General features: G+C 42.6%; 1 protein-coding gene across 2 annotated transcripts in view; it reads left to right on the top strand.

Moving 5' to 3' along the window:
- The window catches only part of Usp24 (ubiquitin specific peptidase 24), a 124,425-nt gene that overhangs the window by 106,798 nt on the left and 3,567 nt on the right, over nucleotides 1-14,060 (top strand). For both annotated transcript variants that reach the window (XM_085839125.1, XM_021159480.3), the window contains exons 58-65: nucleotides 394-486; nucleotides 1,789-1,891; nucleotides 3,610-3,731; nucleotides 4,792-4,905; nucleotides 6,643-6,708; nucleotides 8,602-8,668; nucleotides 9,693-9,771; nucleotides 13,021-13,096. In XM_085839125.1, the coding sequence (XP_085695251.1) occupies nucleotides 394-486; nucleotides 1,789-1,891; nucleotides 3,610-3,731; nucleotides 4,792-4,905; nucleotides 6,643-6,708; nucleotides 8,602-8,668; nucleotides 9,693-9,771; nucleotides 13,021-13,096 (720 nt within the window). The remainder of the gene's footprint in view (nucleotides 1-393; nucleotides 487-1,788; nucleotides 1,892-3,609; nucleotides 3,732-4,791; nucleotides 4,906-6,642; nucleotides 6,709-8,601; nucleotides 8,669-9,692; nucleotides 9,772-13,020; nucleotides 13,097-14,060) is intronic.

Below are 14,060 nucleotides of genomic sequence, written 5' to 3'. Positions count from 1 at the left end.
GCATTTTCCTAACACAGCAGATTTATAATCTAAAACTTATTTCATATATGGAAAAATGTTAGATTCCATTCTGTGTAGTTCTGTGGTTTCATTGGTGTTTCCAAATTAATCCAAATTAATGGATAATTAAATCCAAATTAATGGATAATTTTACTTGTAAGAATTCTGATACAACTAGTTAGTGACAGCAGTGGAAGGCAGCGGCAGTGGTTTTGCTATTGGGTGGCAGTGGAAGGCTCAGAAGTCTTTGATTAGACATTAGTAAGTACTCACTACACATAAGTTACAGCAGTTACCTTGGTGATTTCTTAAAACTTCTCATCTGACTGTAGTTTTGAAACAACTTTTTATCTGGCTGGGAGTATAATTTGTCATTCTACTGCCTTGTGACAGCAAGGTATCAGGGCTGGAGACCTTCTTCTGCGGCACTCAGCACTGCGACACATGATCAGCTTCCTCCTTGGGGTCAGCCGACAGAACAGTCAGGTAAGGCTGCTCCTGTTCGCAGTCAGTGAGGTGCAGTTACAGGCTTTCATCTGGTGGATGATAAGGGTTTTATTTCATTTAGTTCTGAGTGTTAATACTATGTAGGCTTTAAAAGTCTTTGGAGATCAGTAGAAGAGGAACTTCAAGTGGCCTTGGAGTCCTCTCCTTTCTTCCCCTGGAGCTGTGAAATTCTTTTAGGGTGGTTGGAATCCACCTGTGAAGCTGGACTGTTAAAAACTGAACTATACTGCCGTTTAGTGTTCTTAGTCAAATGATAGGAATGTATTAGTCCCAGAGCATTGGGGGGAGGGAGGGTTGGATGCCGTGTCCATACATGGCCTGGCCTGTAGAAATCCTTATATAGCTCTGTTTTTCTTATCCATGTATTTCTTTTGGTAAGTTTTTAAATGCCTACAATGCTAGAATCCAATAATGGTACATAGAGTGCTTCTTTTGTAGCAGGTACACCTAGTCATTCTGTGGTGGTACAGTTTGGATACACACAGCAATGTTTCTCCCATCTCCAGGAAGAATTTAAGCTCAAGCACAACTGTGCTAAGTAATTTATGCAAGATGACAAAGCACATGTGTTGGTGAAATGGATCTAGGCCCAGCTCTGGGGATCTGAGTCTGGGCCTTTTCACTGTGTGCTGTGCTATGTGCATGGGCAGACTTGGCACTGACACTCCTAAACTCCTCTCAGCCCTGTCACATCATCTTACTGCTCTTAAGTAGTAAACACAGTACTGCCACCGTAGCTTGCTGTGGATGTTGACTGTGCTGGGATTTGTAATATGTCTGACTCTTCACCCAGACTGAGGACTGACTTGAATTCACTATATTTGCACTGCATATGCAGTCAATATTATCTTGCATTTGTGGAATACACTACTTTTAAAATATTTTCATTTTTAATATTTCACTTTATCCTCAAAGCCACAAAGTGGGCAGAGCAGGTAGACTATCTCTGCCATTAAATGAAGCACTTTTAGGGACCATTTGCCCATTTATACAAGGCACTGCAGGCGCCACAGGGCCAGGCCTCCCGTCCTCCAGCTCATGGTTTTCTAGTACACAGAGGCTCTGGGAAATTGCCCAGCCTCTATTGTATACTTGGTTTTAGAATTTGAGTTAATGTTTTCTTTCTGGGGAGCAAACCCTTTGAAGATGCCTTTAGACCCGTGACTGTATATGTTGGCCTCCTGCACTGTGGGCCTCAGGAGACGCTGTGGTTTAGTACATCACCAGCTAGTGAACCTTTCCCACCAGAACAGGGGCGTGCTTTCCTTTCTCTACTGACAGATACGCAGATGGAGTTCAGCACAAGCGCGGGAGTTTGGGAATCTTCACAACACTGTTGCCTTGCTGGTCCTGCATTCGGATGTTTCTTCACAGAGGAATGTTGGTAAGCTTGAGCAGACCTTCCCACATCAGAAGCGGGAGTAGAGGGTTTCATCTTAGGAACTGAAGCAATAGTATTTTTTTCTGAAATGACTATTGATATTTGGGGAGTGCTTAAAAGTTTTTTTTTTTTTTCAATTAATGCTAAACTTCACCTTATTTAACCTAGTTTACTGAGAACAACAGAAGATAAGTTAATCGCTGATTTGGAGCAGAGAGAAAAAAAGATTATTTTAAAGTACTCTAGGATTAAAGACTAATCAGAGTTCATTCATCACTATAACGTGGTAGGAAAACAGCCAAGGTGTGAGCTATTGTCTCTGAGCTGTGAGAACCTGACCAAGCCACCTCACCTTTCTGATCCTTCATACAAAATGAAAATAGTTTCAAAATAACTTGTAGGTATAGTAAGGATTAATTAGATAAAATGCCAAAGTCCTTTGTGAAAGCAAAGGTGATTCAAATGGAAATTAGTGAAATCTTTTTTAATATGTTAGAATTGGAAAAGTGTCCTGTTGTCCCCCACTAATGGCATAGTCACAGATACACTTCTGTGTCTATAATTATCCAGTATCCTAGTCATACATGTGTGCTGTGTTGTATACAGTCCCCTGGGTCTGTCCTGACGTCACATAGTACTCCTACAAAGTAGCTAACTGTATGAGTGCTTTCTGTGTGTTCCACTTTCTCGTGGTGCTTGTATTTACTGTGCTCGTTGCCCACAGCAAACTTGAGAGATGTTCTCCCCTTCTGTAGATAAGAAAACACAAAGACAGGTTCACAGCTATAAGTGATAGACCTCCACGTGTGGTGGTAAAATGTATAGTAAAATCCCAAGGCAAGAAATAAGAAAGATTCTAGAGTGCATCATTTCAGCTGAACGATACTTAAAAACTGTATAAAGGGATGTTAAAGGACACACGGATAGAGTTCTAGCTTGTTTTCTGTTGTTGTGGTAAGTACCACCTTATGGGGAGGGGCAGTGTATTTGGCTTATAGGTTATAGTCCACCATCAGGGAACCCAAGGCTGGCACTCAAGACTCAAGGCAGGAGCTTGAAACAGACCAACAGAGGAGTACTGCTGCCTTCGACTTGCTTAGCCATCTTTCTTACACACCCCAGGCCCACCTGCCTAGGGATGGGCCTGCCCCTGCTGGGATGGGCCCTACTGCGTAAATTAGCAATTGAGAAAACACCCTGCAGGCCAATCTGATCTGGGCAATTATTTACTTGAGGTTCTTTTTTTCAGGTGACCCTTGGTTAGTGTCAAGTTTACAGCTAAAACAAACTCTGACACAGGACAAGAACACTTGAGTAGTTCATCTCAGAAATAAAAATCGGTCTTGTTGTTTGACTTCAAACAGTTTTACAACGGAAAATATGACAGTGTATCTTCATTTCTTTAGACTCAGCCCTGCTCTGTGGGTTGAGTCTGCCTTCGAGTAGGTGGTCTTTTGCAAACAATTGTTAGAGAACGATGGCTTATTCAGTGTCTCTTTGGTAGCAGCTTTGGCTACTTTTTCATAGCTATTGCTGAGGTGAACTTTGAAGAAAATAGGATTTTGTCTACATAGCTCATTGGTCCAGAAGACTGAAGGACCAAGTTTTAAGAATATAGCAATAGCGTGAGCAGACCTGAGAGTTTTGCCCTTTTGTGGACATGTTTCGTGGAACATTTCCAAGTAAGACAGGTTGTGTTTTGTTTCTTGGTTCTCCTAAAGCTCCTGGAATATTTAAACAACGACCACCTATTAGTGTTGCTCCTTCGAGCCCTCTGCTGCCCCTCCATGAGGAAGTAGAAGCCTTGCTGTTCTTGTCGGAAGGGAAGCCTTATCTGTTAGAGGTAGGTAATTGCTGTGCTGAAGCCATTTTCTCCTGTTTGAGCAAACTCCTTTCGTTGGTATATATTTCGAGTTTCTCTGGTGAAAGGAAATATTGTTAGGAGAAGAAATGCTTATTTTCTATACACATTTCAAAAACATTAAAGATGAGGCCTACTGAATGGTGGAGCACTTGTCAGCGTGTTCACTGCCTGTATGTATGCGTAGCTGGGTGGCTGAGTGGATGGATGGTGGATAAATTTGTTAAGAGGGTGTTATTCATCTTCTTCAACCAAGAACTTTCTCTAAGGTCCCAGAGAAGGTGAGTGACAGTTCACATGTAAAGTATTTCATTATCAAAATTTTTGTCGCTGGTCTATCTCTCCTTGGACCTAAAACACTGCAGCCTAGAAGCATGTGTGTGTGAACCTTAGAACTGTGTTGGGAGGGGAGGCCCTTGGTCCTGTGGAGGCTTGATGTCCCAGCAAAGGGGAATGCTAGGGCAGGGGGGTTGGGAGTGATTAGGTGGGTTGGGGACCCCCTCATAGAAACAGGAAGGGAAGGAGGATGGGATCGGGGTTTGCAGAGGGGAAACCGGGAAGGGGGATAACATATGAAATGTAAATTTAAAAAAAAATTTTTAATTAAAAAAACAAGGTGCTTGTGGGCTGTTCCCGTGCCTGCACAGGGCATACACTGTGTCTCATCTCCAGCCAGCTCTCGTCTCACCCATAGCTACCTTCCTATGAATTCTTCCAGAATCTGATGGTATATGGAAATGAGTTTGTGAGCAACATATTTTTTTTTAATTTAACTTTATTTTCCTGTCATCAGTCATTATTCTCACATGAGAATGCTTGCATTTGAAAATTGGTGAAGATGACTCTTTAAGGAATAAAAAGTGCATGTTTGTACAGATCTGTATAAATGACAGTAGACTGAGATACCCTGAAATCCATCCTTAGACCTCAAACAAAAAGCCCAGTTCTAGAACGGTGTCAGTAGGTCCTCATCTCTGAACTTGAGTTGAAAGCTAGAGCAGCAGGCGTTGATGGCTGAGCCTGCTCCTGTGTCCTCCCACAGGTCATGTTTGCTCTGCGAGAGCTCACTGGCTCCCTCCTGGCGCTCATGGAGATGGTGGTGTACTGCTGTTTCTGCAATGAGCACTTTTCCTTCACGATGCTGCATTTCATTAAGGTACAACTTGAGTTAAGCCTAGCAGTAGCTGGTGGCGGTCTGAGAAGTCCCTGGTGAACATTCTCTTGCTCCCAGGCAGTATGGATAGCATGTTCCATAATTATAAAAATAGTATTGTGTTTATTTCTAAAGAATTAAGAATTCTAACTCCACTATCTAATGATGACCACCAGGAGTACTCTTTTAATTTATCCTCTCTTAGGTCCTTTCATTCTCTGTCTTTGTATTTCACTATGATTGAGAGTTTATTGACTGTGTAATTTTGTCCTCATTCACTTGGTCTTATAATTTCCTGTATTTACCCCTTCATGTTCCATAATTCACTTTGCCCTTTCCTAGTGGTGAGCATTTGTATATGGTTCAATTGTAACTAGTTAAAAATAATATTTTAATGATATTAGTGCTGGGATGCCCATTATTAGGTGAATTGTTTAACAGCTATAATTTTTTTTTACTTGCAATGTCTTAAAAATCAAAAGTAGGGTTTTATGTGTTCTAGAACAGTGATAAAATTAATTATAGAGGACTAATCAATTATAATTATTACTACTTCACCTCTGTATCTACTAAACAGAAAAGCTATGCCAAATGTGCTACATTCAACTCGCTGACTTTTCAAGTAGTCCTGTGGGATAGATGAGGTTTCCATTACATGAGACTGGGTCAGACAAGGAGGGCCACACACTCAGCCGAGACAGCCTGGAGACTGAGCGCAGCTGTGCACTAGTGCTTTAACCACAGTGTTCTTGCCTTCCTAGATGTTACTGCAAAAGTACTTTAAGTTGCATGTCTTTTTCCTAGCTTTTCAATCTTTACATAATTATGGGTTTTGATTCTCTTGGTGAAAAAATGTCAGTACACAAATATGGCCAAAGTCACCTTTGACGTGGACTGCTAGTCATCCGTGGTCCACTTCCCAGTCTGCCTACAAAGCAGGCTTGTCACACAGGCAGTGTCCTTCTAGGTCCTTTAGATGAAATTCATACTATATGTACAAATTTCTACCCACAGAAGTGCTTTTGTGTTGTAGTAATTGGTGCACTAGTGTTAACAGGAGTAAAGACCTAGTGAGGAGCACCCTGTAGCTCTTAGCAAGGTGTTCTGTCCTCATCAGAGGTGAAGTCCCCTCGGCTTACTCACTGCATCGACCATGAGCCCAAGCCGCCCCCTCCGTACAAAGCAGAAGAGATAGGGCTTGCCTTCACAGCTTGATAATCCATGCAGCACCAGGCCAAGTGTCTTCTTAGTGCCGTCCCCGCCACCTCGGAAGTGTTTGATAAAATGTAATACTCTTTCTCAGCTCACTTCTGCACAGAAGATGAGGTCGGGTCCCCAGCACCCACAGCAGGCAGTTTGTAACTGCCTGTACCCCAGCTCAGTGGAACACATCAGTAAAAATAAAAGTTCAGATGTTTAAAGGGTTTTCATAAACCTTGTTTTCTTAGTGGATTTTTCTGTTTCATACACTGCCTTTTTAATATATTTCACACAAAGCTTACCTCAGAGTTTTTAATTTGCATTTTCTTCACTACCAGTGTCTTTAGAAAGCAAAGTAGATTGTGTATGTAGCTGTGGAAGAACTGTAAGGGCTGTCAGTGATTAGAATCCAGCCTTTCCCTGTCTTGCTTACTTACTGACTTAACCAGTAAAGGCAAACGGTGGTGGAATGAGAGGTGGGTTCCTGAATAGTGCTCTCCACAGCTACCACAGTGTTTATCCTTTCCCAACCTTTTTCAGAACCAGCTAGAAACTGCGCCACCCCATGAGTTAAAGAATACCTTCCAGCTACTGCATGAGATCCTGGTAAGTCACACGGCAGCCTTACACGCTTACTACTTTCATTTTATTTATCTGTTTGTTTGTGTTTGTTTTGGTTTTTCGAGACAGGATATAGCACTGGCTGTCCTGGAACTCACTCTGTAGACCAGGCTGGCCTCGAGCTCAGAAATCCACCTGTCTCAGCCTCCCAAGTGCTGGGATTAAGGGCGTGCGCCCCCACCGCCCAGCGTTTTTAAACCACTAGTTCCTTACTGGGTTTGCTTCCGTTTGCCTGCAATTACCTGGTCTTCTCCATAACATCATAATACTGGCACTGCTGACTGAGAGGAGCAGCAATGAAAGTCTACCTCCTTGAGGTAGCCAGGATCTTGAGGAAACCAGGCAAAACCACAGGCAATTAAACTGCAGAGACGAGAGGAGTTATGGAGGACAGTTAACCTTTGTTGAGACCTCGGTTGTGTGACCACTGTGTTTAGCCCTAGGAACAATACTCGGGAGTCAGTTGGTGGGCTTGGGTGTGTGATGGTTTTCCATTATAACAGAGAACCCGCTAAGGATTCCAGTGCAGTGACTAAAGACCCATGCAGTAGAGTGTGGGGAGGTAATGACAAAGGCAGCTTACACAAGGCTTCTGTGCCTGTGTCCAGGACACACCAACTTCTTCCTGTAGGGCACAGGGTATATTCAGCCAGTAAGTGTGACTGACTGGGAAGTGCTCTAGCCGCACTAGTTCCATTTCTGGCAAACAGCAGCCATCGAGTAGCTTCCAGTTCCCCTTCACTCCTTATTTCCTGAACCGAGCTCTTTCCTCTTCTCCATTGTCTCCTAGCCTCTGCCATCATGCTGGCCGGCCATGCAAATGGTTTAAGCAGGAAAGTGAAATGACTCAATTGCATAGCAAGAGCCTTTGGCAATTGGTTTTTGTTTGTTTTGGTTTTGGCTTTTTTGGGGGGTGAGGGTTGTTCAATTGTTTGGTTTTTGTTAGGTTTTTTGTAATCCTTATTTTTACATCCTTCTCATTGTCTCCCTCCCAGTCACCCCTCCCCTCACAGTTCTTCCCCCACACCCTCTCCCCTTCTCCTCTGAGTGGGTGCCCCCCCCCCAGTATCCCTTATGGCAATTGTTTTGAAGGAACAACTAAAGCAAACAAGGTTAGAGATTAGGAAAACAGGACTGCAGGAGCCTGGCAAGAAAAAGGGGCAGAGGGTAGAAGGCCAGCAACAGGCAGGTCAGTTAGAAAAAGAACTAAGAGATTTGATTTGGAATGAGCTGGTGAGAGAGACCAGTCAAGGGCCTCTGAGAAAAGAGACTGTGTCCCATTAAAAACCTAGTGCTTAATAGTTGACCGTGGCTCAGAGGAGGCATTGAATTAAAATATAAATACACATCATGAAAAGTACATGATGGGTGCTGTCTACCAAAACCTGTCTTTCTGATCTTTTTCTTCTTTTTGATTCCAGTCCTGTTTATAAACTTTGGGAAATGATACAGAGTTATGCTGTATCATTGAACTGGGCAGCAACAGACCCCAGCAGTGGGCTGTACTATTTAGCCCTCGGTGCCAGTAACTAGACAGGTAGGAAGAGTCTGTCCAGCAGTAAACCTTAAGCACATGTTTGCTAAATTTAAAAATGAACTTGTGTCCTTATGACCACAAAATGTTTGTCCTCACAGCCCTCAGAAAACTATGGAAATAGTTGTTGGAAACACATCATACAGGAGATGAATAGATCCTTAATAATTTTATAGTTTGAGTTTGAATTAGGGATGTGTTTGAGATGCATGGCCGTGGCATAACGCCTCTTAGTAGGAGCTCTGTTGTAGAAACTCATTTCTTGAGTAGAACAGTGAGAAAACAGCAGGAACTTCTGCACAGGCTGTGCTGTCACGTGCTCACTCTGTCTCCTTCCTCTCCAGGTCATTGAAGACCCCATCCAGGTAGAGCGCGTCAAGTTTGTATTTGAGACAGAAAATGGATTACTAGGCAAGTATGGCAGCTTTAGGAACACATGCCTGCAGTGGAAAGCGCTGCTCTGTAAGCTCTGCTCCAGTGGACGTGGCCCCTGCTCTCCCTGGCTTACAATGGCTGGCTGCTCTATTAGAAGTCTTGTTCTCTTCACCGGGTTCCTCATCCTCACCCGGAGACTGTCGTACACAGCACGGTGCAGACTGGGGTTCTGTCCCAGTTCAGGGAAGGTTCAGGAATGCTATAAGGTTTTCTACAAGCTACAGGGGTCTTTCTGATAGGAGAGATCGTCTCCTGCCTCAGCAGCCAAAGCAATGAGAACACAATTGTCAGATACATTTAATCTGATTGTCTTTTGATCGACATGTCCACTGTCTGCCATGTTCTGTGTCTGGGCTTTCTTTTGTAGAAGTCTGATTTAGGTCACATAAGATCATGTCACTAGTAGTATAGCTGTCCTCCTTTAAGTTTATCCTGTTTTTTGTTTTTTTGCAACACCTCACCTGCCAAACATGTCCGCAACCTTAAACAGCGCATAGTAGGCAGCATGAAGAGGAACCTAAAAACCACCTTTTATCACAGAAAGGAGCTACAAGCTCAAGGTTTCCAAGCCCCGGTTTGGAACAGTGTACCCTAATCATAGCTATCAGCCATACTGGGTCCTCTGCCACCTAAAAGCATCAACACATGGCACATAACAATTAGTATTCTTTATTCTTAAATTGCTAAAATAGAAAATGGGAAACATTAAGTAGAACTAGTACCATAAGTTTCCATTATCAAATGATGAGTTGTCGTAGCTGCTGCTCTTGTCTGGGTAGCAGTGTGTGTAAGGTTTGTAGTTCTTTCAGTTCTAAGAAGTCAAGCTGCCACTTAACGCCTGTTTTTAAACATAGTAAAACACTAAAATCTGGATGGTTTTGTTGAATCAAGACATTGTTCCCTACCCACTTGGCTAACGTATTTCCAGAGCAAGAACAGTCACTATTACAGAACCCCATTATCCAGGGCCTTCTAATTAAAGTGTCTTTTCTCCCTCCAGCACTGATGCATCATAGCAATCATGTGGACAGCAGCCGATGCTACCAGTGTGTCAAGTTTCTTGTCACTCTTGCTCAAAAGTAAGTACAAACTAAAAATGCAGAGGACGTGGGTCCAACTGGGAACTACCTTGTTTTGAAACCTGAGAGAAGCTAACTGACTTGGGAGCGGGCTTGCTTGAAATCTAGGGGAATGTGTCTAGCTTGTTTTCCCAAAGCAACTGAAGGGGAAATGTTAGAAAAGTAACTGATGTGCCAGAACTCACAGCTATAGAGGAGAGACGGTGGGTCACCTGCACTTACGGTGGAAGGGCGGAAATGAGGCGGCTTTAGAGACCCTGGGACAACAGCTGCTGTGCTCTCCCGAGGCTCCTCCCTTTCATTAGCAGCAGCTCCTTTGAGCCGAAAGTCCCCAATTTGAAAGCAGTCTCTCAAGAGACAAAATCTTGTCACCTATGTCTGTCAAGCACTTGTGAGCCTGTGCTGTCCCATCTAATCTTTACAACAGTCTGGGGCTGGGAATGTCAAATCACAGATGGCTTGAGCAGCATGCATGCCCACCTCTTTGAACTTTCTAACAACCATGACACAATACACAAATGATATCAGCTGAAACCTTGTTAAGTTACAATCCATGCAGGTCAGTAATGTTCACCTCTTCTGTGTGTGTGGGAGAGAATCAATTCCTGCATGTTGTTTTCAGGCCTGCCATGTGCACCATGGCTCAGAAATAGTAAAGAATGTACATTTTTAAAGAAAATTTATACGAGATCCTTTCATCTTCCAAACCTAAAACTCTGAACCCTGCTAAATACTGGGGCCCCGTTTCCTTCTTCCTTGAGTGTCAGGAGCCATCTTGGAGAGGCCGTGGCTAGCAGGTGGCCTTCCTGGAGGTGGTGCACTGTTTTGTATATGTTCTTGGATGGGTGAGCTCTATGAGGCAAGCCCCAAAGAGTCTTCATCTCAGGATTGCTTCTTGCAGCTGATATGCCTTTATTATTAAATTAATTATTAATTATTAAGTTAATATAATAATCCCTGGGCATTAACTCACCCTATTGATTGGATTCCCTGCAGATGATCATAAAGATGAACTTTCATGAATTAATACTGTTTAGATGAATTAATGATTCTATAGAATTCCTGATTTGATTCAAATAATTTTAGGAAGAACATTTTAAGAGATGGGCTTAGTTGCTTTACTAGAAAGCTGTAATAAAGTGAGACTCAAGACTAGAATGTGCCCACTCCTCAGAATAGTAAGTAAAGGCTGCATAATAAGAAACACAATGAGCTTTCATAACCACACTAAAAAGAGAAATAGACTTGGGACAAGTTTGTGTTTAAGGAAAAACATTTAGGGCCAAGAATAAAGTCACAGGTGTGCACTATGATGAAGCAAGGCCATGTAAAAAGGTGTGTTGAACTTACAATGAGCTTGCAGTATGAAACACTGCTTTGAACTTATTATCAGCATCCTTCTGTGACTCCCATTTTATGTAATATTTTATCTCTGAGGTAATTTTCTAAAGAACTTTTTGTCTAAGAAGATATAAAAAGATCAGAGAAAAGAAAGTTGGTTGGATGGTTTGGCTTGGGGAGCTCTGCCCCATCCATCCATTCATCCATCCATCTATGCAAATGCATATATGTCTGTCTGAATATACATGTGTAGGTATCTGTATGTATATGAGCATGCATGAATACTGTGGAATATATGAGACAGGTGGTTAGGCCCAACAAAAATGTGAATGTGTCAATGTGTAAATGAGAATGTGAATGAAAATGTAAATGTGTGTGTGTCTGTGCATATCTGCTTGTGTAAAAGATTTTTTAACATCCTATTCTTTCCTTCCTCTCTGGTTCACAAAGAGTTAACCAGCCTAGCCAGATACGCTTCTGGCTGCCTGGCCAGAGAAGGAGATGATAGCAATGAATTCTTTACTTACTCCCACCCTGCTAGGCAACAGGTATCAATTGCCCAAACCAGAGGATTTTTAACCATAGAATAAGCAAGAAAGTTTTTAGGATTTTTTTTTTTTCAGAAGCTATCAGCAAGCATTTGGTATAATTAGAAAGCTAGAAGGCCAGAGGCCATCAATCTTTAAAGCTACCTCTTTGTCCAGTGCTGTGTCCCAATTCAAGCCATTCCAGGCCAGGCTGGCTCCTAGCGTGTGAGCCTCTGGCGACTACTCTTGTTTCCGCCTTGTGCGTGTGACCACACTGGGTATCTCATGACTCGCTTGCTTGACTCGGTGCAATACGCTCGAGGAGAGCAGAACCTCCTTCCTTTTGAAGGTGAAGGCTGCTACTGTGTTTATGTGCCACGTTTTGTGTGTTATGGGACATACAGTGTGCTCATCTGTCTAACCCTGTGTAGTCCACAGTCAAACACAGTCAGTGACTGTATAGTGCCTGTACTGTGTCTGAACTTAGCCACCTTTTTTCTCACAGGTTGTAGCATAGAAAGTATTATTCTTGGACTTCTGTCATATTAAGAATGAGAAATTTGTTGGGCTTAATCCTTTGTGCTTAAACTTCCTAAACCAAGAATTCGGGTTTGCTTGAAATAATATTTTTTCTAGAGGACATAGTACTCTGGCCACAGACAGGTGTCACCACAATTGTGGGATCCTTGATTAGACTTGTTTTCAGCAGCATGTCAATATGGGCAGTTCTGAGTAATGCTAGGACCAGTGGCATATTCCCTACCAGCAGCTGCACAGCTACCTGCCAGTGTCTCCGCACATAGCCTGTCTACACACATTAGAGGCAAGATCATCTTCTCTATGAAGGATAGCTTTGTGAATAGGCAAAGTCAAGTGGAAGGGAAAGAGACACTCCCAGGCCTGCTCTAAAAGTTACTCTTCCAGAATGAGATCAAAAGATGATTTATTAAATATGAGGGGTTTTATTAGTTCTCCAGCTTTCAGTTTTAGCAGGACTGTTGATAAGTTAGAGATAGTGAAACTAGGCATTGAATTTGCCTTTGTGTTCAAGTGGATGTTGGTCTTACCTGTCCAAACATGAAGGGAAAATTTAGTTTTAGTAAAAGTAGCATACACTGGGCTGGAGAGATGGCTCAGTGATTAAGAGCACTGACTGCTCTTCCAGAAGTCCTGAGTTCAATTCCCAGCAACCAAATGGTGGCTCACAACCATCTGTAATGGGATCCAATGCCCTCTTCTGGTGTGTTTGAAGACAGGGGCAGTGTAGTCACATAAAATAAATAAATCTTTTTTTAAAAAAGTAGCATACGTTTCAAAATGTGATTGAATGAGAATATTTTCAAAAGAACATTTGTTTACTAAGAATCCCCGTGTTCTGCAGGTGCCCTGCTGCCAAGGAATACTTCAAGGAGAACTCCCACCACTGGAGCTGGGCTGTGCAGTGGTTACAGAAGAAGGTACGAGGAGTCTGAGCAGTCCTGCTCTAAGCATAGGCATCCAAAGCCACACACCTTACCTGGGAAAGAATTCTTTTCCTAAACTTAATTTGCAGAATTACCTCAAACTATTTTCAGATCTCAAATATTTATTTTTTTAGATATTATTATTATTATTATTAATTGTTTGTGTATGCATGTGCATACAAGTGTTAGTGCCTATGGAGGCCAGAGATATCAGATCCCCTGGAGCTGGAGTTATAGGCATTTGTAAGCTGCCTGACACGTGTGCTAGAAAACTTGGGTCCTCTGCAAGTGGCATACATGCTCTTAACCACTGAACCATCTCTATAGCTCTCCAATCATTTCTTAGGTCGATACGTACATTATTAAAGTTGTCTTTTAATATGGTAACACCCCACCCCCACATCTCACAGGGCTGTGTTCTTTTTTTAAAGATTTTATTCTTATTTATGTTTCTGTGTGGGAGTATACACACATGCTTGTGAGTGCCCATGGAGACCAGAAGAGGGTGTCATATCCTCTGGTCCTAGAGGTGCTGGGATCCAAGTTCAAGTCCTTTGCAAGCACAGCAGGTGCTCCTAACTACTGAGCCACCTCTGCAGCCCAAAGGGTTGTGCTCTGAGTGGATGCACCCCCAAGTAGATGACAGTACCAAACGTACAAATGCTACGGGGTTTTTTTTTTTTTAGATACATATACCTATAATAAAGTTTAGTTTAGATATTAGGCACAGTAAGAGATTAACAGTAATGATAAGATGAGGATAATATACTAGAAAAGTGATAACAAGGGTCTGTAATAAAAGGCTCTGTACTGTACTAATGCTTGTGGTGATATGAAGTGTGAGGAGGTGGAGCGATGGGATGCCGTGAACAGCCTGTTGGGATTCAGATTGTCATCAGTGGAGAGGGCTCGGAGACAGTAGCGTATAGAGAGGGTAGATGCATGGCTGGACAAGTGT

The sequence above is a fragment of the Mus caroli genome, unplaced genomic scaffold (assembly GCF_978045245.1).
Source record: "Mus caroli unplaced genomic scaffold, Mus_caroli_1 scaffold_6, whole genome shotgun sequence".
Lineage (NCBI taxonomy): Eukaryota > Metazoa > Chordata > Mammalia > Rodentia > Muridae > Mus > Mus caroli.
The sequence above is the reverse complement of the archived record's forward strand: the minus strand, read 5'-3'. Positions and strand labels throughout refer to the sequence as shown.